The sequence below is a fragment of the Odontesthes bonariensis genome, chromosome 1, assembly GCF_027942865.1.
Source record: "Odontesthes bonariensis isolate fOdoBon6 chromosome 1, fOdoBon6.hap1, whole genome shotgun sequence".
NCBI lineage: Eukaryota > Metazoa > Chordata > Actinopteri > Atheriniformes > Atherinopsidae > Odontesthes > Odontesthes bonariensis.
Window position 1 is genome coordinate 12,170,468 of NC_134506.1, and position 19,746 is coordinate 12,190,213.

Genomic DNA, 19,746 nt, shown 5'->3' on the forward strand with positions numbered 1-19,746 from the left:
CGTCTGTGTGTGAATCTTTTCCATTCACTGTTAACAGGAAACCTTAAAATGACTGTACCCATGCGCTGGAGATGTCTCTCTAAGTTATTAAACACACTGTGACATGCAGAACAGCCTACGCAAAGTGTTTGACTTTATATTAGGTGCTTCGGGGATCATTTATTCACTGAACTGTATGAGCCCGGTTGATCTCGGGATTCCAGACTGGCATATTCCAGTTACACATCTGAACGAAATACATTAATGTAGCGCTGCTCCTCATCGCTGTCTAACATTTGGATGAATATTTGCAGCATTTCCGCTGTCAGTTGCGCTCTTAACACGCACATGTAACCTCACCCTGTCATCTGCTGTCATGTTGCATTTGTCCTGACTGAACCTCAGGGCTTTCTTTTAAAACATGTGACCTTCAGATATAGCCGCATGTGTTATTCTGTGATGATGTGGTCATCTCTGACACCAGTCCATGTAGCCTAAGGCATCGCCAAAGTATTCCAAAAATATAAAAGATATTAGTGAGCAGCATCTTTTACTTGTTGAAATCAGGAATCGCTTGGAATGAAGACGGTACGCGCGTTACACAGACACTTCCTGGATATACAGGACTTATTCCTTTACTACTTCTTGTTACAGCAGTATTGTTTTTGCTCTGTTCAATTGACATGATTGGCTAGAAATGACATAAATTTATATATATATATATATATATATATATATATGTAGTTTACATGGAACAAAACATGACCTTTGTGTGTTTTTACGTCCCCAAAGACCTGCTCTAACATCACGTAATGACACAACACATCAACCAGAAACTCTACAGTTGTGGTGCAGCGCCACCAGCAGGTAGATGGTTCTCATCTGACGTCTTTATAAAAATGTACATGAACCTAACAGCAGTCTGGTGGACACATAGTGCTGCTTTGCTGAACCACCCAAAAACCAAATTCAAAATAATTCGATGATTGTGCCCTGACCTTAAATGAGTCCTCACTCGTCGGAGGCCGAGACAGAATGTATGTGGCAAAGAGGAACCAGTACCACTTCATCACTGAAATGTTATAAATCACAATATTTGTTTTGTCTTTTCATAGCATGGGTCAGACTGCTGCGTAAAAGTCTTCCACGGACACACCGCAGATTTTCAAAGGGGTTAAGGTCTGAACTCATACTCCCTGAACCTCTGTTTCGCAATTTGAGCCTGTTGAAACCTGCCTCTGGAAAAACATGATGATTTGGTGTATTCAGTCCGTTAGATGACCTCATTTTTGGGCGCATAACATTGCTGAACCTTGACCTGACCAGCTGGAGCAGCCTCAGATCATAACGCTGTCCCCGTAGACTTCTTTTTACTCTGATCAATCAGTCACTCTGAATTTATCAGACTACGTGATCCTTTAACATCGCTCCTCAGTCCACTCTTTATGCGCCCTGACAAATTGAGCCTTTTTGTTTTGTTTAGCTTCACTGATAAGTGTAAAGTTTTGAGGTTATACAGATGTTTAATCCTCGTGTCTTGCGTGTGAACATAAATCTTATTTCACCATCAAACATTGCCTTGACTTCTACTGTTGATTTCCTTTGATTTGATTTCACTAGATGTTTAAGTGATGTCCCATTGTTAACTTTTAAGGTTTTCTGACGACCACATGCACGTATAGTCAAACATGTTTCTTTAATGAATGACAAGTGACTCACTGCATCATAATATGGTTAAATACAATTTAACTCTAGAATTCCAAATTCTAGAGTATAAAAACTGGGGTGGCATAGTGGGTACAGCAGGCGCCCCATGTACAAGAGGCTACAGTCCTCGCTGCAGCTGGCCCCGGTTTGAGTCACGCATCGGACTGTCCTTTGCTGCATATCGTTCCCCTTCTCTCTGCCCCCTGCTTCCTGTCCATTAAAGGCATAAAAGCCCCCCCCCCCCCAAAAAAAAGTGTAAAAAAGAAATAAACAAAACCAATGATTTGCAAATCTCATAAACCAATATGTGATTTACATTAGCAACATTGACAGCAACATGCCTCAAAAAGTTGGGATGGCAACAACAAAAGCCTAAGTAAATGTAAGTGGTACATAAAGGAAGCAGCTGGAAGAGCATATCAAAACTAATTAGGTTAATCCGCAACAGAAAGGCAGTCTCGGAGGTAAAAGTGGTTCAGAAATCTGCCAACAAATGCGTTTATGTATTGTGGAGCAATTTCTGAGTGATGTTACTCAATCTAATAAAATCTACGATCTACAATCTTTTATGAGAAATTGTATTATCAAAAGATTTGGAGAATCTGCATACTGTGAGGGAAGGGTGTGGCTGAAAATCAGTACTGGGTGCCCGTGATTTTCAGGTCCTCAAGTGGTATTGCTTTAATTACAGGCATTTGTTTTGAATGTCATCACTGCACGGGATCAGGAACACTTCCAGAAGTCATTATGTGTGGACATTGTTCACCATGCCGCCCACAAATGCAGGTTAAAGTTCTACAATGCAGAGAAGAAGCCATATGTTAGCACTTTTCACAAACGCCACAGTTACCTCTGGGTTAAAGTTCATTCAAAATGGACTGGGGGAAAAAAAACTGTTCTGTGATCAGATTAATCAAAGTTTAAAATCTTCTTTGGATATCATTGACACCACATCCTCTGGAGGAAAGAGAAGAGGGCCCATCAAGCACTTTAGTAGCTGTCAGTTGAAAAGCCTTCCAGAAGACGTGGAATAATGAAGGTCAAAGCCATCACCAGTTTATCAGTCTGAATCTGGAAGTCCCACAGGATACAACCCTAACCAAACTGGAAGGTATTTGCCATTTGGACTTCGGTACTTCAAAACCAAACTCAGTACATATGCTCCTGTACACTATTCCAGTCACTTGGTTATTACATTCCATTGTGCTTCTTACACAATGTTATGATGTGGTGTACTGGCTCCAAGGCTTCTTTACCCAGTCTGCATCTGAGCCCTGTCTGCTATGGTAGAACCCAGCCTCTATTGACCTTGTCCTCTGCATCCATTTTTGATATTTGACCAGCCTTTTCTAGCCACTGGCAGGATGCGATACCTGACATTTTTCCTCAATCTGTTGGTGATACATGCTGTGCGAGGGCTTATCCTTTCGTCATAGTTTCTCCTCTTCCTCCTCTCCCTCAGTGGGTTTCAGCAGCGTGAGGTATTCACTTAGTAGTTCAACCACATCAGCTGTGGACATCCTGCCTCTCTTTGGTAACATTCAACAGCATTTATCTGGTTTGAATGACATTGCAATATCCTTGTTTATGAAGTGGATCATTTAAATGATGTTATGCTCGGTCCTGGCGCGCATCTTAGTGTCATCCATGCAGAGGAGGTGGCTGATTATTGCTCCTCCTTGGAACTGGCACCTATAGCAACTGTTTATGATTATCTGGTTGCAGGGATTCACTCTTATGAAGACCAACAGTGGAGACAGAGCATCTCCTTAGAATCTGCCATATTTGATGCAAATTTGTACAACTGTCTTTTTATTCCAGAGTCTCATTTAGTTCTTGATTAAGTTTGATTAAGTGTCCTAGTTGATACGGTCATGTCTCTATCTCAAGCATTCAAACACATATATAAAGACTTTATCGAGGTATCTAATAAGTTATTGCCCAGCATATATCTTGGGGACAGAGATGTAGGATGTATAGACAACCCTGAACATCCTCTCCATGAGACTGTTATCGGAAAACAGAGTCTCTTCAGTCAAAGGCTTCTTCAGTTTGGATGCAAAACGGACCGCCACAGGAATTCTTTCCTGCCCACAGCCATCAGCATATATAACAACTCCTTGGTTTAATTGAGTTACATCAACATTTAATTTCCCTCTGTGATAAATAAAGTATTTTTGAATTTGAATTTGAATTGAATTTGAATTGAGGATGAAAAAACTTAAGTGCAAGCAACCACAAAGTAGTCATCTACAATAACTACATTATACCGAGAGGGTAACCCTCCTTCATACTATTTGGGATTTATATGTCCACATCGCTTTCTTATCTTTTCAAGAGCAGATCAAACTTTTGTTCTCCTAAGTGAAAGAGAAACCACGAAACTGAAGCGCTGAGTTTTCCAGTTGAAAACTTTGGCTAACCATCGGAGAAATTTCCCTAAAGTTTCCCCAAAAGTTAAAGGCTTTGTAACCCGTAGGGAACGTTCAAGAAACATTCTTTAGCTAGATAGATAGATAGATAGATAGATAGATAGATAGATAGATAGATAGATAGATAGATAGATAGATAGATAGATAGATAGATAGATAGATAGATAGATAGATAGATACTTTATTTATCCCGAAGGATATTCAAGCATCCAGTAGCAAGACATAATAAAGCAACACAAATGTTAATACAATTATAAACAATTTATTAAAACAATCTAAAAATAAATTAAAAAAAAACAGTTTAAAAATATAGTGAACAGTGAAATAAGACCAAAGTGAAATATAAAGTGACCAGTGAAATTCAGAAGTGCCATCACTTAGAGCTGTTGTACAGTCTGATGGCCAGAGGAACAAAAGAGTTTTTGAGTCTGTTGGTGGAGCTCAAAGGAGCTTGAAGGTCAAATGGTTCTAGTGATAAAGGTAAGGTCATTAAAAATAAAAGGCTCACTGCATTTCATTAAAAAAAAAATATATATGTAAACACAACATGGGACCACAAAGAAAACATGAATTTCACGACACATAGGCAAAATAAAAAGCACAAAATATCACTGTGGAATCAAAAGACCAGTGTATTCATAAAAAAAAAAAAACTACACCTTTAGGCTTTTGCGTGCTCTATTGTCTGTTTTTAAGGATTTATATGGGCTCAAATTAGCCCCATAAATATTTCGAGCTTAAAACAATGTTAACAAATGAGTCGTTAATAAATGTGAGTGATACGAGCTCTGCCGTCATACAGCACACCAGCAGCGAGGGGGCAGCAGCGTACTCAGGAAACCTCTAACTTTCCGGAAATTGAAATGTAAGGCGAGCAAAACATTTTCAACCGGCTCCTTCTCTTTGTCCATCCTCTCTCCCAGCTGAAGCAACACCTACAGCAACACCATGGCCAATGTTGCCGATACCAAACTGTACGACCTTCTCGGAGTGTCTCCATCCGCAACTGAAAATGAACTGAAGAAGGTAATTAAATAATAATTAAAAAAAACACAAGATAAACTACATCACACTTCAGGATAGAGTTCCAAAATGTTAAAATAGCTATAACCAGGAAATGCGTTGCCAAGCGCTGCTAGCTAATGTTAGCTGTAAATTATGGCAGCTTGCTAAACTAGCATGTTTAATGGCCTGGATGTTCATGTGAAGTTTCGGATGTAAGTTTTAGTCATAACGGTTTCTTTGTTAGCAGGTGACCAGACAGACTTTCTTTTACTCAACTAAACATGTTGACTGAACCAACAACAATTATTATAAAACTTAACGCTAGCTTGTACTTATCAAACCGTTGACCTCACGTTAGCTTTAGCCTGCTTGTCACGTTTTAATCTAGCTAAACATATCGACGCTTATGTGAATGTAGCATTAAATCGTCGCGCCTCCTAACAGAAGGGCAACTATTGGTATCCCTCTGACATGAGGTACAAAGTGTGTGACTCGTAAAATGATCAATTAACCCGTGTTGAGTTTCGAGCAGCGCATGTTAATGGCTTACTGGTGGTAGGTGAGGGGGCAACACCGGATTGTTAACGCTTACAAATGATCCGGTTTATAAATGTATTACATTTAGGTTAAATGTTCCTCAATTCACATTGTTTTAGTGTGAAGCTCGTAACATTGTATACAGCTTAAGCCTTCAGACTTTAAAATGGGTATCCTATTGAATTACTTTACCTCTGTGCGAGCCACCTAGTTTTCCGATGTTGTATATTAACTCAGTTATGTTCTATCGTTAGTGTATAACTTAGCTTCTTTCTTTTTTTTTTTTTAGCTTTTTTTTAATATTATGTAAAGTATGTGTTATTGATTTGATTTATTTGATGTAGAGCATAGTCGCTGTATTATGTTTGAGTTGTGTTAGTGAGCTATGCTAGTTAGCATAAGCTCGTTTAACCAAACGTTAGCATTAGAATTGTCAGACATTTTGAGCTGCCTGTTTTCAACAGTAAAGGTTGGTTCCCTTGTATAATGGACTTACAGTTGATGGGTAAGACCCGTCAAATTAAATTGATCGAGCGTTTACCGGTGAAGAATTAGTTTTAAAGCTTATCGCCGGCTGTAACTGTCTACCCGGTAGTACCGGCTGTAACGGGAAGGTTTCGAAAGGGAGTCATGTGTGATTGCGTAAAAAGTAGGTAAGCTTCCTTCATGTGTTAGAGCCATGTCGATTCCAGTGAACAGCGCTTGAGGTAAAAGATAAACTAACAAGTAAGACTCAATTTTCTTTGTACTCCTAGGCATACCGGAAATTGGCAAAAGAATATCATCCTGACAAAAATCCAAATGCTGGTGACAAGGTAAGAACTTACATTTTTTCTCTGGTCAAAATTTCAGATGAAGTTTGGCTTCATAACAGTGGAAAGGGGGGGATATAAATAAAAATACTTAAGAAGCATTACTTGTGTGTAGTATAATGTGTAATACCTCCCTCCCCAATGACTAAATGCTACAGCTAAAATGGAAAAACACTACATTGATGTTGGCATAAGTATTATAACATTAAGTTCTGGTTAACCAGCTGTTGGAAACATCTGTATCCCTTGTGTTTTCAATGTGTAATGCACCATCTGCATTGTCGGACGGCTTTTCGGCTGATGCAGCATGCTGAATAGGCACCTGGTTAGTAGGTTCGAAGGATCATTTTCAGTGGTTGCTCAGTGTTGTTGGAGAATCCATCTTACAGTGTTGGTGTGGTTTTCATCTCTGCCTCTTCTAAAGTTGTTGCCAAACATAGCTAAAACCCATACTCTAAAAATATTTTCCAGTTGCTTTTTGCTTGAATTTAAATCAAACTTCTCTGAGTGAACAATAGGTGTGTACTAATAAGCAAAGGCTGATTCTTCAATGTTATTTATTTACACAGTCACTGGAATACTGCCCCTTCTCTATGGGAGAGTCATGTCAAATACTAATATGGATGGATTGTCCTAGCTGGCAGTTGGACCTGGAGTCCAGTCAAATAGTCTATCTTGAAATTAACCAGAAGTATCTTAAGAGGTATCTATGGTAAGAGTAGTTTAATTCTACAAATGGTTGGGAAAGGAGCTTCAATGTTTCCTTTGAGATCTCCTTTAGCATAGGATACACCGACCATCTTCATGTTTTAATTACGAACCTTGATAATAAAGTGATTTTCCAAAATATCTCTTAAAGGGGAACTCCGGGGCATTTGAAGCGTGTTTCCATTGCTAGAGGTTGTCAAATAATGATAGTATGACACAGAGAGGTGCGTATCTGTGCTCCCTGTGTGAAGATCGCTCTGTCCGCACAGCATGTCATGCGAGGCTAATACGTGGTGGCTAAGGGGCAAGCGCTAACCCTTCCACGTAAAACAACAACTTGCACACTGCAGAAACGTCACACCACTTTATAACCCATCTGACAATAAAGTCACAAGCCTTACCATCAAAACCATATGCATGGTTCTCACATTACTGGCATGGGGACGTTACAAAACAACTTTATAAACAGCATGTCACTCACCGGCTGGTTGTAGGCTCGCGCATGTGAAAGCCCAAAAGAGTCGATGGAGAATAATCCCATATACAAAACAATTATCTTCTCTAGAAAAACTGCGTTCAAGTATTTAAAACATTACAACAATACTTGCCCAGTAATATTCTTGTAATGTTTTAAATACTTGAACGCAGTTTTTCTAGAGAAGATAATTGTTTTGTATATGGGATTATTCTCCATCGACTCTTTTGGGCTTTCACATGCGCGAGCCTACAACCAGCCGGTGAGTTACATGCTGTTTATAAAGTTGTTTTGTAACGTCCCCATGCCAGTAATGTGAGAACCATGCATATGGTTTTGATGGTAAGGCTTGTGACTTTATTGTCGGATGGGTTATAAAGTGGTGTGACGTTTCTGCAGTGTGCAAGTTGTTGTTTTACGTGGAAGGGTTAGCGCTTGCCCCTTAGCCACCACGTATTAGCCTCGCATGACATGCTGTGCGGACAGAGCGATCTTCACACAGGGAGCGCAGATACGCACCTCTCTGTGTCATACTATCATTATTTGACAACCTCTAGCAATGGAAACACGCTTCAAATGCCCCGGAGTTCCCCTTTAAAGGACAAGACCGTTTTTTTGACATTGGGCCCTTGATTTCACATTATAACATGATGTTCTACTCACCCCTGCTTGTTGTTGGTCATTTGGAGCTGTTCCGAAGATATTCGAGAGGCGTCTGGCTGCTCTCTTGAGATATTCGGCCATGAAACGGTTTCCTATGGGCAACGTTATACAGGCACAAACTATGCTGTTTATAATTTATTAATTACTGTACACTAGCACTGATAACGTGGAGGTGCGTCGCTTACTTAAAAAAATCCGGGTTACTGTAATTTTGAATTTTTGTCGTAAAGTGGGTGTTACTGACGTCATCATCGTGCTACTGCCACAGACAGCCCACAGACCTGCTGACTATTTATTCATTCAGCTAAAATTCAAAATTACAGTAACCCGAATTTTTTTAAGTAAGCGACGCACCTCCACGTTATCAGTGCTAGTGTAGAGTAATTAATAAATTATAAACAGCATAGTTTGTGCCTGTATAACGTTGCCCATAGGAAACCGTTTCATGGCCGAATATCTCAAGAGAGCAGCCAGACGCCTCTCGAATATCTTCGGAACAGCTCCAAATTACCAACAACAAGCAGGGGTGAGTAGAACATCATGTTATAATGTGAAATCAAGGGCCCAATGTCAAAAAAACGGTCTTGTCCTTTAATATACGAGAAAACCTTTTTTTTAACACTGGGATATGATTGCAATGCACAAAACATGTAAAGCACTTTTGTGGAATAATTATTGAACATGCAGCAGAGCCTCATCACAGCTTAGTGTGAGTGTGGCCATCTCTTCCCGAGTCCTTATGAATTTCTCCTTCCACCTGTCCTCAACCCCATGACACCTTCCAACTATGTAAAAAAAAAAAAAAAAAGACCCCTTCAGTAGAGCCAAGACGAGTGGAGGGGGCGACAATTTAAAAACTAGATTTGCCTAATCTAGTTGACAGCAACTTGTTGATCTAATGTAAGGGATTATCTGTCTAAAAGCAAATCTAACATGCACTGATGGATACAAGATCTGTGTTTTTGTCTTTTCAAATGAATGCTCGTAACCTAGCGTTGGTTGCAGGTGGCAGCTAGGGAGGCTCGTTATGTCCGCAACACAAGGAACTCTCCTGGTGATAGTCTTAAAGCCGCACCCCTGGCACGCTTATAAGCACAGGAAGATTGGCTTTGACGCACTCTTCATTTCAAAGACAGTCACAGTTCTTTATATACTGACCTGTTTTAATGTGTCGAGAACAAAAAAGAGAAACAAACACGTCTGACTCGGGGGTATGAATCATTTCTCATACGTGGATGCAAAAGAAAGAAATGAGGTCCAACACTCTGTTAGATGCTAAACCCACTGTTTGTCAGTATGCTCCTATTTATATGCCTGGTAGGTTTCTCTGTTCAGGGAGATGAAATTGTATCCAATAATTTATTGTAACATTTTTGAATTATTTTCTCTCTTCTCCTTATGCAGTTCAAAGAAATCAGCTTTGCCTATGAGGTTCTAACCAACCCTGAAAAAAAGGAACTTTACGATCGCTATGGAGAGCAAGGCTTGCGGGAAGGAGGTGGGGGAGGCCCGGGGATGGACGACATCTTCTCCCACATTTTTGGTGGGGGGCTCTTTGGCTTCATGGGTGGACAAGGAAGCCGCTCCAGAAATGGAGGTCGGAGAAGAGGCGAGGACATGGTCCATCCACTCAAGTAAGACCAAGTTTCTAATCTCACATTGCTACCTGCGTCTCTTATATTTAGAATTAGCTGAACTCTCCTTTATGTTCACTCTTATTCATTTGTCACGAAGCAGTTTGTAAACATCTCATCCTTTCCGTAGGGTGTCATTGGAAGACCTTTACAATGGGAAAACAACTAAACTACAACTTAGCAAGAATGTTCTGTGTAGCACTTGTAATGGGTAAGTTGTATAACCAGCGTTCTAGTGTAGTTATTACTGTCGGTTGGATTGTTTTCTACGTTCTAATTCCATCTTTTCTCAACACATCCATCTCTGTATGTGTATGAATGCAGGCAGGGAGGAAAGACGGGTGCAGTACAAAAATGTACAGCATGTAGGGGGCGTGGCATGCGCATCATGATCAGACAGTTGGCCCCAGGAATGGTCCAACAGATGCAGTCTGTGTGTACTGATTGCAACGGAGAGGGTGAGATCCATAAAGATGTCCATATTTCATGCTATTAATTTCAAGTATATACCATGTACCGCTGTCTCGTGCAGCAGTATTCATTGCCAAAGGAAATTTTGGCAATTTAAACGTTAAACCATGATCAAGCATTTCTGCTGTGTGTTATTTTGGCTAATCCCAGATCGTTTTTTCTGTTCTGTTATGCACTTCAGGTGAAGTCATCAGCGAGAAAGATCGTTGTAAAAAATGTGAGGGCAAGAAAGTTGTGAAGGAGGTGAAGATTCTGGAGGTACACGTGGACAAAGGCATGAAGCACGGCCAAAAAATTACTTTTGGAGGAGAAGCTGACCAGGCACCTGCGGTCGAGCCCGGGGATATCGTCCTTGTTCTGCAGGAAAAAGAGCACGAGGTTGGTGGAGGAGTCCCCAGTACTATAGCCCGATTAATCTGATCCCGAGTTTCTTTCCTCGGTCTTTGCTAATATCAAAGTTTGGGGTGCCTGTTATATCTTGAACATAAAGAGGTTACCTTGCTTCTATTGTAGCATCCCGCACCTGGATGCTACTTCCTGTTTTAGGGTCTCATGACATGCAACTGGATAGCAGCTTCAGTGTGCTGGACAAATTCTCTGTTTGCACATGTTAATATGTGCACCTAACGGGTGTTTCAGGTTTTAAATCTACCAAATAAAACCCCATAGAACAATTTGAAATAACAAGTTTTCTTACTGTTTACATATCCAAAATCCAGAGATAAAACTATTTCAACTGCCTGCTTCAGTGAGGTAGGAATTGTGTCGTCACTGTTTGCACAGACAGGGTTCCCTTTGTTAAACGAGTTGTACAGAAAACCAGCAAAGGGCTTACATTTGGAAAACCAGACAAAGAAAGATTTATTACAAAGAGTGAATGTGGCCCAGCAGTTATCACTTCTGCTCCCCTGCTGACATTGGAAACGTAACAATATGTTATCTGCTGCCTTGTTACTGTTGCTTTACCTTCATGTGTTTTCTTTCTCCTCAATACATTTTACTTGCTTGCAGTGGAACAAATGAATGGCCTGCTATAGCAAAAGAAAACTAATCTAAGAGTGGAGCCGGTACTTGGTTCTGCCACCCTGGACTTCCTCTGTTGTGGAAGTATTTGTCTGCCTATGCATGTATGCAAACAGCCAAAGAGGGCTTCAGATAGATTTAATAGAATGCTTACCTGTCACGCACCTCGACTTGCTCAGGTAAACCTGCCTTAATCAATACTAGGGATGTCACGATACCAGACATTTAGTAGTTGATACCAGTACCAGTGAAATTCCACGATTCTCGATACCCAATTCCATACCACGGTAAAAAACTAAATAATAATTCCATTTACTTCGATATACTCATTTATTAAAAACATTTGAACATTATAAAAACAACAGTGGCACTGGTATGTAGCCTTTAAGTAATGAATAAAAATAAACCACGATTAACATTTGATCCATTTGAATTGGGATCAGGCAAGATCAGAACCATGATAGTGGGATATTCTATGACTTAATCATTTGAAAAAATATCTGCTTGGGGCCTATCGCGCATGTGCACTAGCTTACCGGCGCACGTCTTTTGAACACAACTTCATTCTTTGCAATGTAAGCAGATATATTTTTTGATCTATTTCAAAACTGGATAACTGGCATTGTCAGTTATTAACAGGGAATACTTTCGAAAGTTACCTTGTGCAGTTTATTTGTAGATGCGGTGCATTGTGGAGCGACGGGGACTTTGCAACTTATTCAGCCGTACTTTGCCTTTAAGACATAACTTTGCTCTGTTTGTTTGTTGTCTTCATAACGGGATTATTTTGGTATGTACAGATGTTCTTTGCAAAGCTCTGTTTCTGCTGTTTCTTGTGATATGTGATATGACATGCGTTTTTATATCTGTGCAATGGGGAGCTCGTTAAACGGAGAACAATGGGTGTGAATTTGCCCGCAAAGCGAACGTTAACATGACTTGAAACTCCATCTTGAATTCTGTGAATAAATCTGGATGTCTGTCTTTGAGGTGCTTCGCTAAATTGGAAGTGTTTCCTCCTTTCGTCTGAAAAGCTCTTTGGCACCATTTGCATATAGGTTTTTACGAATCTATTATTAATCCCTGATCATCCGCCTCAAACGCAAAGTACTTCCAGACACAACTCTTACTATTTTTCTTTTGGAAGAGTTGAGGCCGAGCTTCATTTAGTTTAATGGCCACGTAATGTAGTACATGCTTATATATAATGGTAGAGGGGGAGCTTTACATATATTCTTGGTTTATCCTTTAAATTTGGTGTTGGCTTAGCTGGAAATACTGTTTGAGCTGTAGCAGTGCCCTGATTTGTCCCCCCAGAGGGTGTCTATCTTTAATGTGAGAATATGTCAAAGTCAAGTTTAATTGTTTTGCACATTTCATGTACAAAACAATTCAAAGTGCTTTACATAATATATATAATATGTTGAGTGCTCTGAATTCGATTACAATCCCATAAAGACAGAAGATGGCCAGCTTAGTAGGAAGTTAAAAACCTAACAGTTGTTGTGCTTACTGTTTTTTTTTAATTAAACTTTTTGGGGATTCCAAAAACTAGAAATATATGGGGCAGCTGATGGCAATGTTTCCATTGAGTGTTGCATCATTGGTTGATGGTAATAGTGAAGGTTAATAATAATAAGAAGGTCATTTTTATCAATCTACATCTAAACGTTTTCTCTGAACTTTCAGACATTCAAGCGAGAAGGCAATGACATCTTCATGAACCACAAGATTGGGCTCGTGGAGGCGCTGTGTGGCTTCCAGTTCATGCTGAAGCACTTAGACGGCAGGCAGATCGTTGTCAAGTACCCAGCAGGAAAAGTCATTGAACCAGGTTTGTATTCTTTTCGCTTAATCTGTTTCTTTTCCAGCTCTACCAACATGTTGCTAATCAGTCTACTTGTAACATATATTGCTGACCAAAGCTCTGGCGTTGATGCTGGATAAAGGAATGTGTTGGAATGATGAACGGCGTAAACTTTGAAGCTAACTTAAGAATCTAAGGTTGTCTCAGATGATCATTGCACGTTAAAAGGTTCATGTTGGGAGTGAGGCTGGAGATGAGGGTCTATAACATTGTGAGAGTTTGACTTCTGGAAAGTTTAAAACGTAATTGTGAATAAACTTCTTTTTTTTTTTTTTCCAGGCACCGTCAGGGTGGTACGAGGAGAAGGAATGCCACAGTACCGAAATCCCTTTGAGAAGGGAGATCTGTTCATCAAGTTCGACGTCCAGTTTCCTGACAACAACTGGATAAGCCCTGAAAAACTTACGGTATGACAAGTTAGACAATGATTAAACCATCTTTTCTCTTTAGATTTTATTTGTCTCTTCTGAAAAGATAGAAACAGTGTTTTTTGGCTCACTTATGTTGCCGGGATCTGAATATTCTGGCCTTTACAAACTAATTTGTAGAGTAGATAATCTGGTTTTAATTCCTGGAGTTAGATTTATTTATTTTCGGCATACTTCAGTCCACTTCGACTAACAACTCGGGGTAGATTTAGGGATCTTTCTGACCCCTTTTAATATATATAAATATATGTTTTTTTTTTTTTTTTAAACAAATCTAGCAGCTTTTTTGGACAAACGATTGACAGCACCTTGCAACTCCCTCTTTAACGATGACTATTAGAACCTTATTTGTGTTGACTTCCTGAAAATGAAAAATTGAGCACAAGCTCTGAACCAGGACCGCTTTCTAACGGTAAGCATTAACACACTCGCATGCTCTGTGTTTGAGTGGAAGTGGCCTTCCTCTGCAGTCTACCTGCTGAATGGCTCTCTGTACAGCACGTGACTCCACACTGACTTCCAAATTGACTTTTAAAAAGTGAGAAAGATTGTGTCATGAACTTCCCCAATATCCTCGGTGTCATCATGCGCTTCGGGGGAACTTTGTGCAGCTCGTGTGTGAAGGCGATCAGCTGGTCGCCAGTCATGTCTGAACAAGTTGGAAACCTGGAAAGTTTTGGTCACCAGGAGATGGATCGCTGCATTTGTTCCTCGTAAAGCTGTGTCACTCTTTGACGACGTGATGTTCTTCCTGGCTAACAACCGCGTCACTTCTGCAGCCTCGACACAAACGAGAAGTACAGAGCTGCTCACTGAGGCCGTGTGTTAAAGCTGCATTATGCTGAATGTTTTCTCTGCACAGGAGCTGGAGGACATGCTGCCCTCGCGGTCAGAGCCACCCATCATCAGCGGGGACACGGAGGAGGTCGACCTGCAGGATTATGACGTCAGCCAGAGCTCGACATCCGGCAGCCGCAGAGAAGCGTACAACGACAGCTCTGACGAAGAGGGCAGCCACCACGGGCCGGGGGTGCAGTGCGCCCATCAGTAATCTCCTATTATCTCCCACACATAAATATAAATATATATACATGCATATGACCCACATTGTACATGGGGAGAAAATGTATAAGTTGCTTAGTAAACAAGGAGGTTTGTCAGGCTAAGACGGCCTGGTAGCTCCACAGACACAGATCCAGTATGTCATATTGACTCCTGCACCTGACATTGATTATTAACACGAGTGCTAGAATCATTTTGATCTCTGTCTGAGGAACTCCCACTGGGGCAATCACTGCGCCTAAATCCCATTTAGAGACTTGAGCCAGCCGTCATATTTAAGATTTATCAAAAGAAGTTGTTGCTCCAGTGAACACCAAGCCATGCAGGACTATGATCTGGTGTTCAAGCTCACCCCGTGCACCCCCCTTTTCCTGCTCTGTCACCTGTGTTCATGTCCAGTCCTCTCCTCTAACGGGAGCTGCAGATCAGACGAAGGAAGGAATGTTTCTTGTTTGCTGAGTGTGTGACTTGCATTTTGTTTTCATAGTATTTACATTAATTTAAAGTAAACTAACCAATGTTCATACAGAGGCAAAGCAGCTGAGTAATAACAGATCATTTGATTCGCTCGTTCATGGACTCATCCACTCGGCGCCATTTGTGGGACTCGTTTCTGATTTTTACACATTTATTTTCTTTGTAGGATTCTACTTTTTTTGGTTTTCTTATATTTTAATTAAAGAAGAACATTGGTTGTGTATATCATTGAAGTGGTTGTTGGGTAAGCTTCATCGGCCGCGATATTCCGAGCTGTGATTTTTAAAAAAGAAAAATCGTTAGTGAAATGAGGAAAAAGAAAAAAAAAAAAGAAACTAACATAGTCTGTATCTGTGCTGAGACCATGTGCATGTAAAAAGCTTTGGTTCCTGCACTTACCAAACATAAAACAAAGTGGCACTCTTCTTAAGAAATGTCTATGACGTTGTTGAATAAATTGTTGAAATGTCATGTTCTGTGTGTGGTGGCTTGCTTTATTTTTCTATTCTATTTGATTTGATAAAGATGAAGAAAACGGGTTATTTTTTTTATTTTTTTTAGAATTTATCAGCTCCAAAATGGGATAAGAATTAGTTTGAAACCTTTAAAAGAGTACAATGGACATGAGTCAGTCAAACTGATTATGTAGTTATTCATCTCCAGTTCAGCATGTGCCACCAGATCTAATCTATTCTAAAATCAAAAAGGAAAAGACTATTTAGTTTCATCGTTCAGTCTGACTAAATGGAAATATCTGATTAACTTAACACTGTATTTTTTTAACTTTTTAACATATACAAGTGTTTCATTTACCTTCTGGAGCAACCAGATTCAGTCTCAAGAAGCAAAAGAGGAAAAGACTTCTGGTGCAACAAGAGACGACCCAACATATTGTGGTGGTATCAGTGTCAGGTCTACAGAGAATAGCAGACGTGCGGATGTCACTGTTTCTACCTCAAAAAAAGAAACTAAAACCAACCACCACAACATGACTGAAAACATGATGCTTGAAGACGCATGAAAAGTTTGACTCTTATCTTGTGCATTTCAGAGACAGCCCTTTCTAACTGGCAGTCTGCCCTCTGCAGCACCACAAGAGGACACTCCTTATATCTATTAAGGCCCCTAATGAGACTTAAAACCTATTCCCAATTCTGCTGCAGTCAGAGAGAGGAGACCCTAGTTCTACCATATCATCTGATGTCCAACAGCAAATTAAATTTTTTACTACGACACCCTCCACAGTGACAGATGGGAGCCTGTGAGCTGCCTGATCCATTTTTAATTCAGAGGTCCTGCAAAGAGTACGAGGTCGTTGTCAATGTTTACAGTGTTGTCAATGTTTGTCAATCTTTACTGCACTTGAAGTGGCAGTGGGATCAAAATGAAGGATATCCTGCTTTTTTTTTTTCAGGCATCTTCTGTTGAGCAAGAATCTGCTTACCCTTACGGGCTGGATGAAAGGCAGCTTTATGGCTATCCACCAGCTTTAAAATAACAACAACGGGGCCGTACACCCATGTGTTCACTTTATTCACCGCAGCCACACTAAATGTTCCCCGCTTCAGTGGATGTTCAGAGAGCGAACAAGTCCTTCAGACGACTGTGGTGCCCAGCTAGCGACTGAAGAAGCGTCACACAGATAGACTGGAACCTAAACTACTAAGCTGACATACTGTCACAAGTTACCCTAAAGTCTCATGATGGGGCAGCATGATGCTTCTCTTCCCTAAGTGGTTTAGTTTGGGCATAGAAAGCTTAGCGGCAGGCAATGCTATAATGATAATGATATTTATATAATATTTTGTTTGTAGTTGCAGTATCTGTAGATGAACAATATTGATGCTGCTGCACCATTCGTGGTTTGGTTTCTCTACAGGACCACTGTATTAACATGAATGGATAAGATGGCATTCTCTTCTTGTAACTGGAACTCTCTGCATAGACCAGCTATTTACATATTTCAAGAGTAACTTGAAGAAATTAAATTAAATTGAATGAGGATGGAATTAAATTAAATAGAAAAAAATGCTTTATCTATCCCAAAAGAAAACTAGAAAGCTGCAAGCAGCTGTGAGCGGGACCGAGGTGTGCGTACGTTGGATGTGCGCACGTTGGGCATGCGCTGGACGCCGTAGTCGCGCAGCTCTGCCCTAACACACGATGCGTATGTACAAACACATAATGACCACAATGCGGAGGGGTTTTTGAAAATTTCTGGGGGGTGCCACTGAGCCATTTATCTCCGCCCACACACGATACCCTTTACATACGTACGAGGTCGACAGGGTGGACGTGTGTGCCAAGTTTCATGACTTTGCGATGATGATAAGGCTTTCACATTACAAACGCCATCACACGATTTTCACCGCCTGGCCACGCCCACACCATTTTGAGTTTGGAAAAGTTTCTCCATGATTTTATCCCCCCATGTCTTAAGAGTAACCTGGCCAAGTTTGAAGCTTGTAGCATTAAATCTGTAGGAGGAGTTTGATAAAATGTAAGGTGTGGAAAAAAAAGACATTTCCGACCACCATTAGGTGGCGCTGTAGGTGGATGTCACTATTTTATATGTGCGCGTTCAGGCTGGGTCCAGCAGTCAACGTGTGAAGTTTGGGACAGATTGGATAATGTATGTGGAAGTTATAAGCGACTCAATTGTTCATGGCGAGTCATAAATTTGAGGCGTCGCCACGGCCACGCCCTTTGAGGTTTGAAAAAGTTTCTCCATGAATTTTTGCCCCCATGTCTTAAGAGTAACCTGGCCAAGTTTGAAGTTTGCAGCATAAAATATGTAGGAGGAGTTTGATCAAATGCGAGGTCTGGAAAAAAAAAAAGACGTTTCCGACCACCAGCAGGTGGCGCTGTAGGTGGATGATACTATGATAATATGTACACGTTCAGGCTGGGTCCAGCATTCACCGTATGTAGGTTGGGACAGATTGGATAATGTATGTGGGAGTTATAAGCAACTTAATTTTTTGTGGCGAGTGATGGCGAGTCATCAAACTTTGAAGCGTCGTCACGGCCACGCCCTTTAAGTTTTGAAAAAGTTTCCCCATGAATTTTTCCCCCCATGTCTTAAGAGTAACCTGGCCAAGTTTGAAGTCTGTAGCATTAAATCTGTAGGATAAGTTCGATCTTATGCAAGGCGTGGAATTGGCCAAAAATGGCACGAAAACGCACTTTCCATCCACAATGGCCGCCTTCCTGTGAATGTGGCACATTGGCGGCCTGAGACTTTTTTTGTGCGTCTGGGCCTGATGAATGAGTGTACCGAATTTCGTCGTCCCACGCGAAACTAATCCTATTAAGGGGACCATTTTTAAGCATTATAGGGGGCGCTACAGAGCCAATGAGCGACTCCCAAAGATATAATGTTTAGATTCTTTCATGTCGTCGACTAGCACGTGGCGCTCGCAAAATTTCCTGAGTTTTCGCATACCTTTTGCAAAGAATAAGAAGAAAGAATAATAATAATCCTTACAGATACAATAGGGTCCTTGCAGTTTCACTGCTCGGTCCCTAATTATGTCACTGCAGTGTTATAGCTGCTCTGTGCTGGTTCCGGAGCAGGTCCCCCCCACGCTGCCTCCCCAACAGATGGCTGCAAAGCAGATGACCCTCTCCACCCACAGACTTGGCAAGATTTTGGTGCAGACACTGAAGAACCTTAGCATCCTCAAGAAGTAGTCTGTTATGTCCTTTCTTGAAGACAGCGTCAGTGTTGCAGACTCCCAGGAATCTGTATTCCTGAAAAACCCTCTCCTTGGATGGAGATAGTGTTTGGCTTATTCCTGCTCCACCTAAAAACCACAATCATCTCCTCTGTTTTGTTTGTTCAAGATGAGGCGATTGCTCCATTATTGAGGGAATTATTTCTATATTACGTTTTAAAAAAAAATGTTTTTGTCTCAAAATTGCGACATACAAGACATTGTCTGATGATTCAAAATACTTCCTGCCGATCTGTGAGTCTACCGGCGCCGTGGCTTAGTTGGTTAAAGCGCCTGTCTAGTAAACAGGAGATCCTGGGTTCGAATCCCAGCGGTGCCTTTTCTTATTTTTTTCTGTTATTCTCTTTCTTTCCCTTTGAAACTCAACTCTCATTGAATATTACTGAAAAACGATCGCGTCACGAGCATTTTTTTCTCACGAAACACCTATGGCAGCGTATTTGTAAACGGAACAGTATAATTTGCGCAAACTACAGCTTTCACTTTGTCAGAGTAACTTGCAGTACAAGCTTCTCAGCACACGGTGGCGACAACGAAACAAAATCATAACAAAGGTTTTGGGGGAAACTGCAGCAGACTCTTTATATCATTCCACGCCTGAACAATGCTCGTAAAACTTTTTCTAGTAAGAACTCAAATATCTATTTCAAAAGATACACAAATAAAAAGTGACACGGATGTGAGCCTTTTAAATGGGAAAATCCGAGTGCCCAGAGACCCTCTGTAACA

At 40.7% G+C, this 19,746-nt stretch overlaps 1 protein-coding gene and 1 non-coding gene across 2 annotated transcripts; both read left to right on the forward strand.

The window, feature by feature from the left end:
• The first annotated feature begins 5,006 nt into the window (after positions 1–5,006).
• Positions 5,007–15,751, forward strand: dnaja2a (DnaJ heat shock protein family (Hsp40) member A2a). Its single transcript, XM_075471981.1, has 9 exons — positions 5,007–5,144; positions 6,416–6,475; positions 9,723–9,952; positions 10,083–10,163; positions 10,277–10,410; positions 10,605–10,801; positions 13,136–13,280; positions 13,593–13,720; positions 14,604–15,751. Exons 1-9 carry the CDS (start codon positions 5,067–5,069, stop codon positions 14,790–14,792), a joined length of 1,242 nt encoding a protein of 413 aa, XP_075328096.1. The 5' UTR covers positions 5,007–5,066; the 3' UTR covers positions 14,793–15,751.
• Positions 15,752–19,262: 3,511 nt separating this feature from the next.
• On the forward strand, positions 19,263–19,336 carry trnat-agu (transfer RNA threonine (anticodon AGU)). Its single transcript has one exon. It is a non-coding gene; the product is annotated as a tRNA-Thr (tRNA).
• Positions 19,337–19,746: the final 410 nt, after the last annotated feature.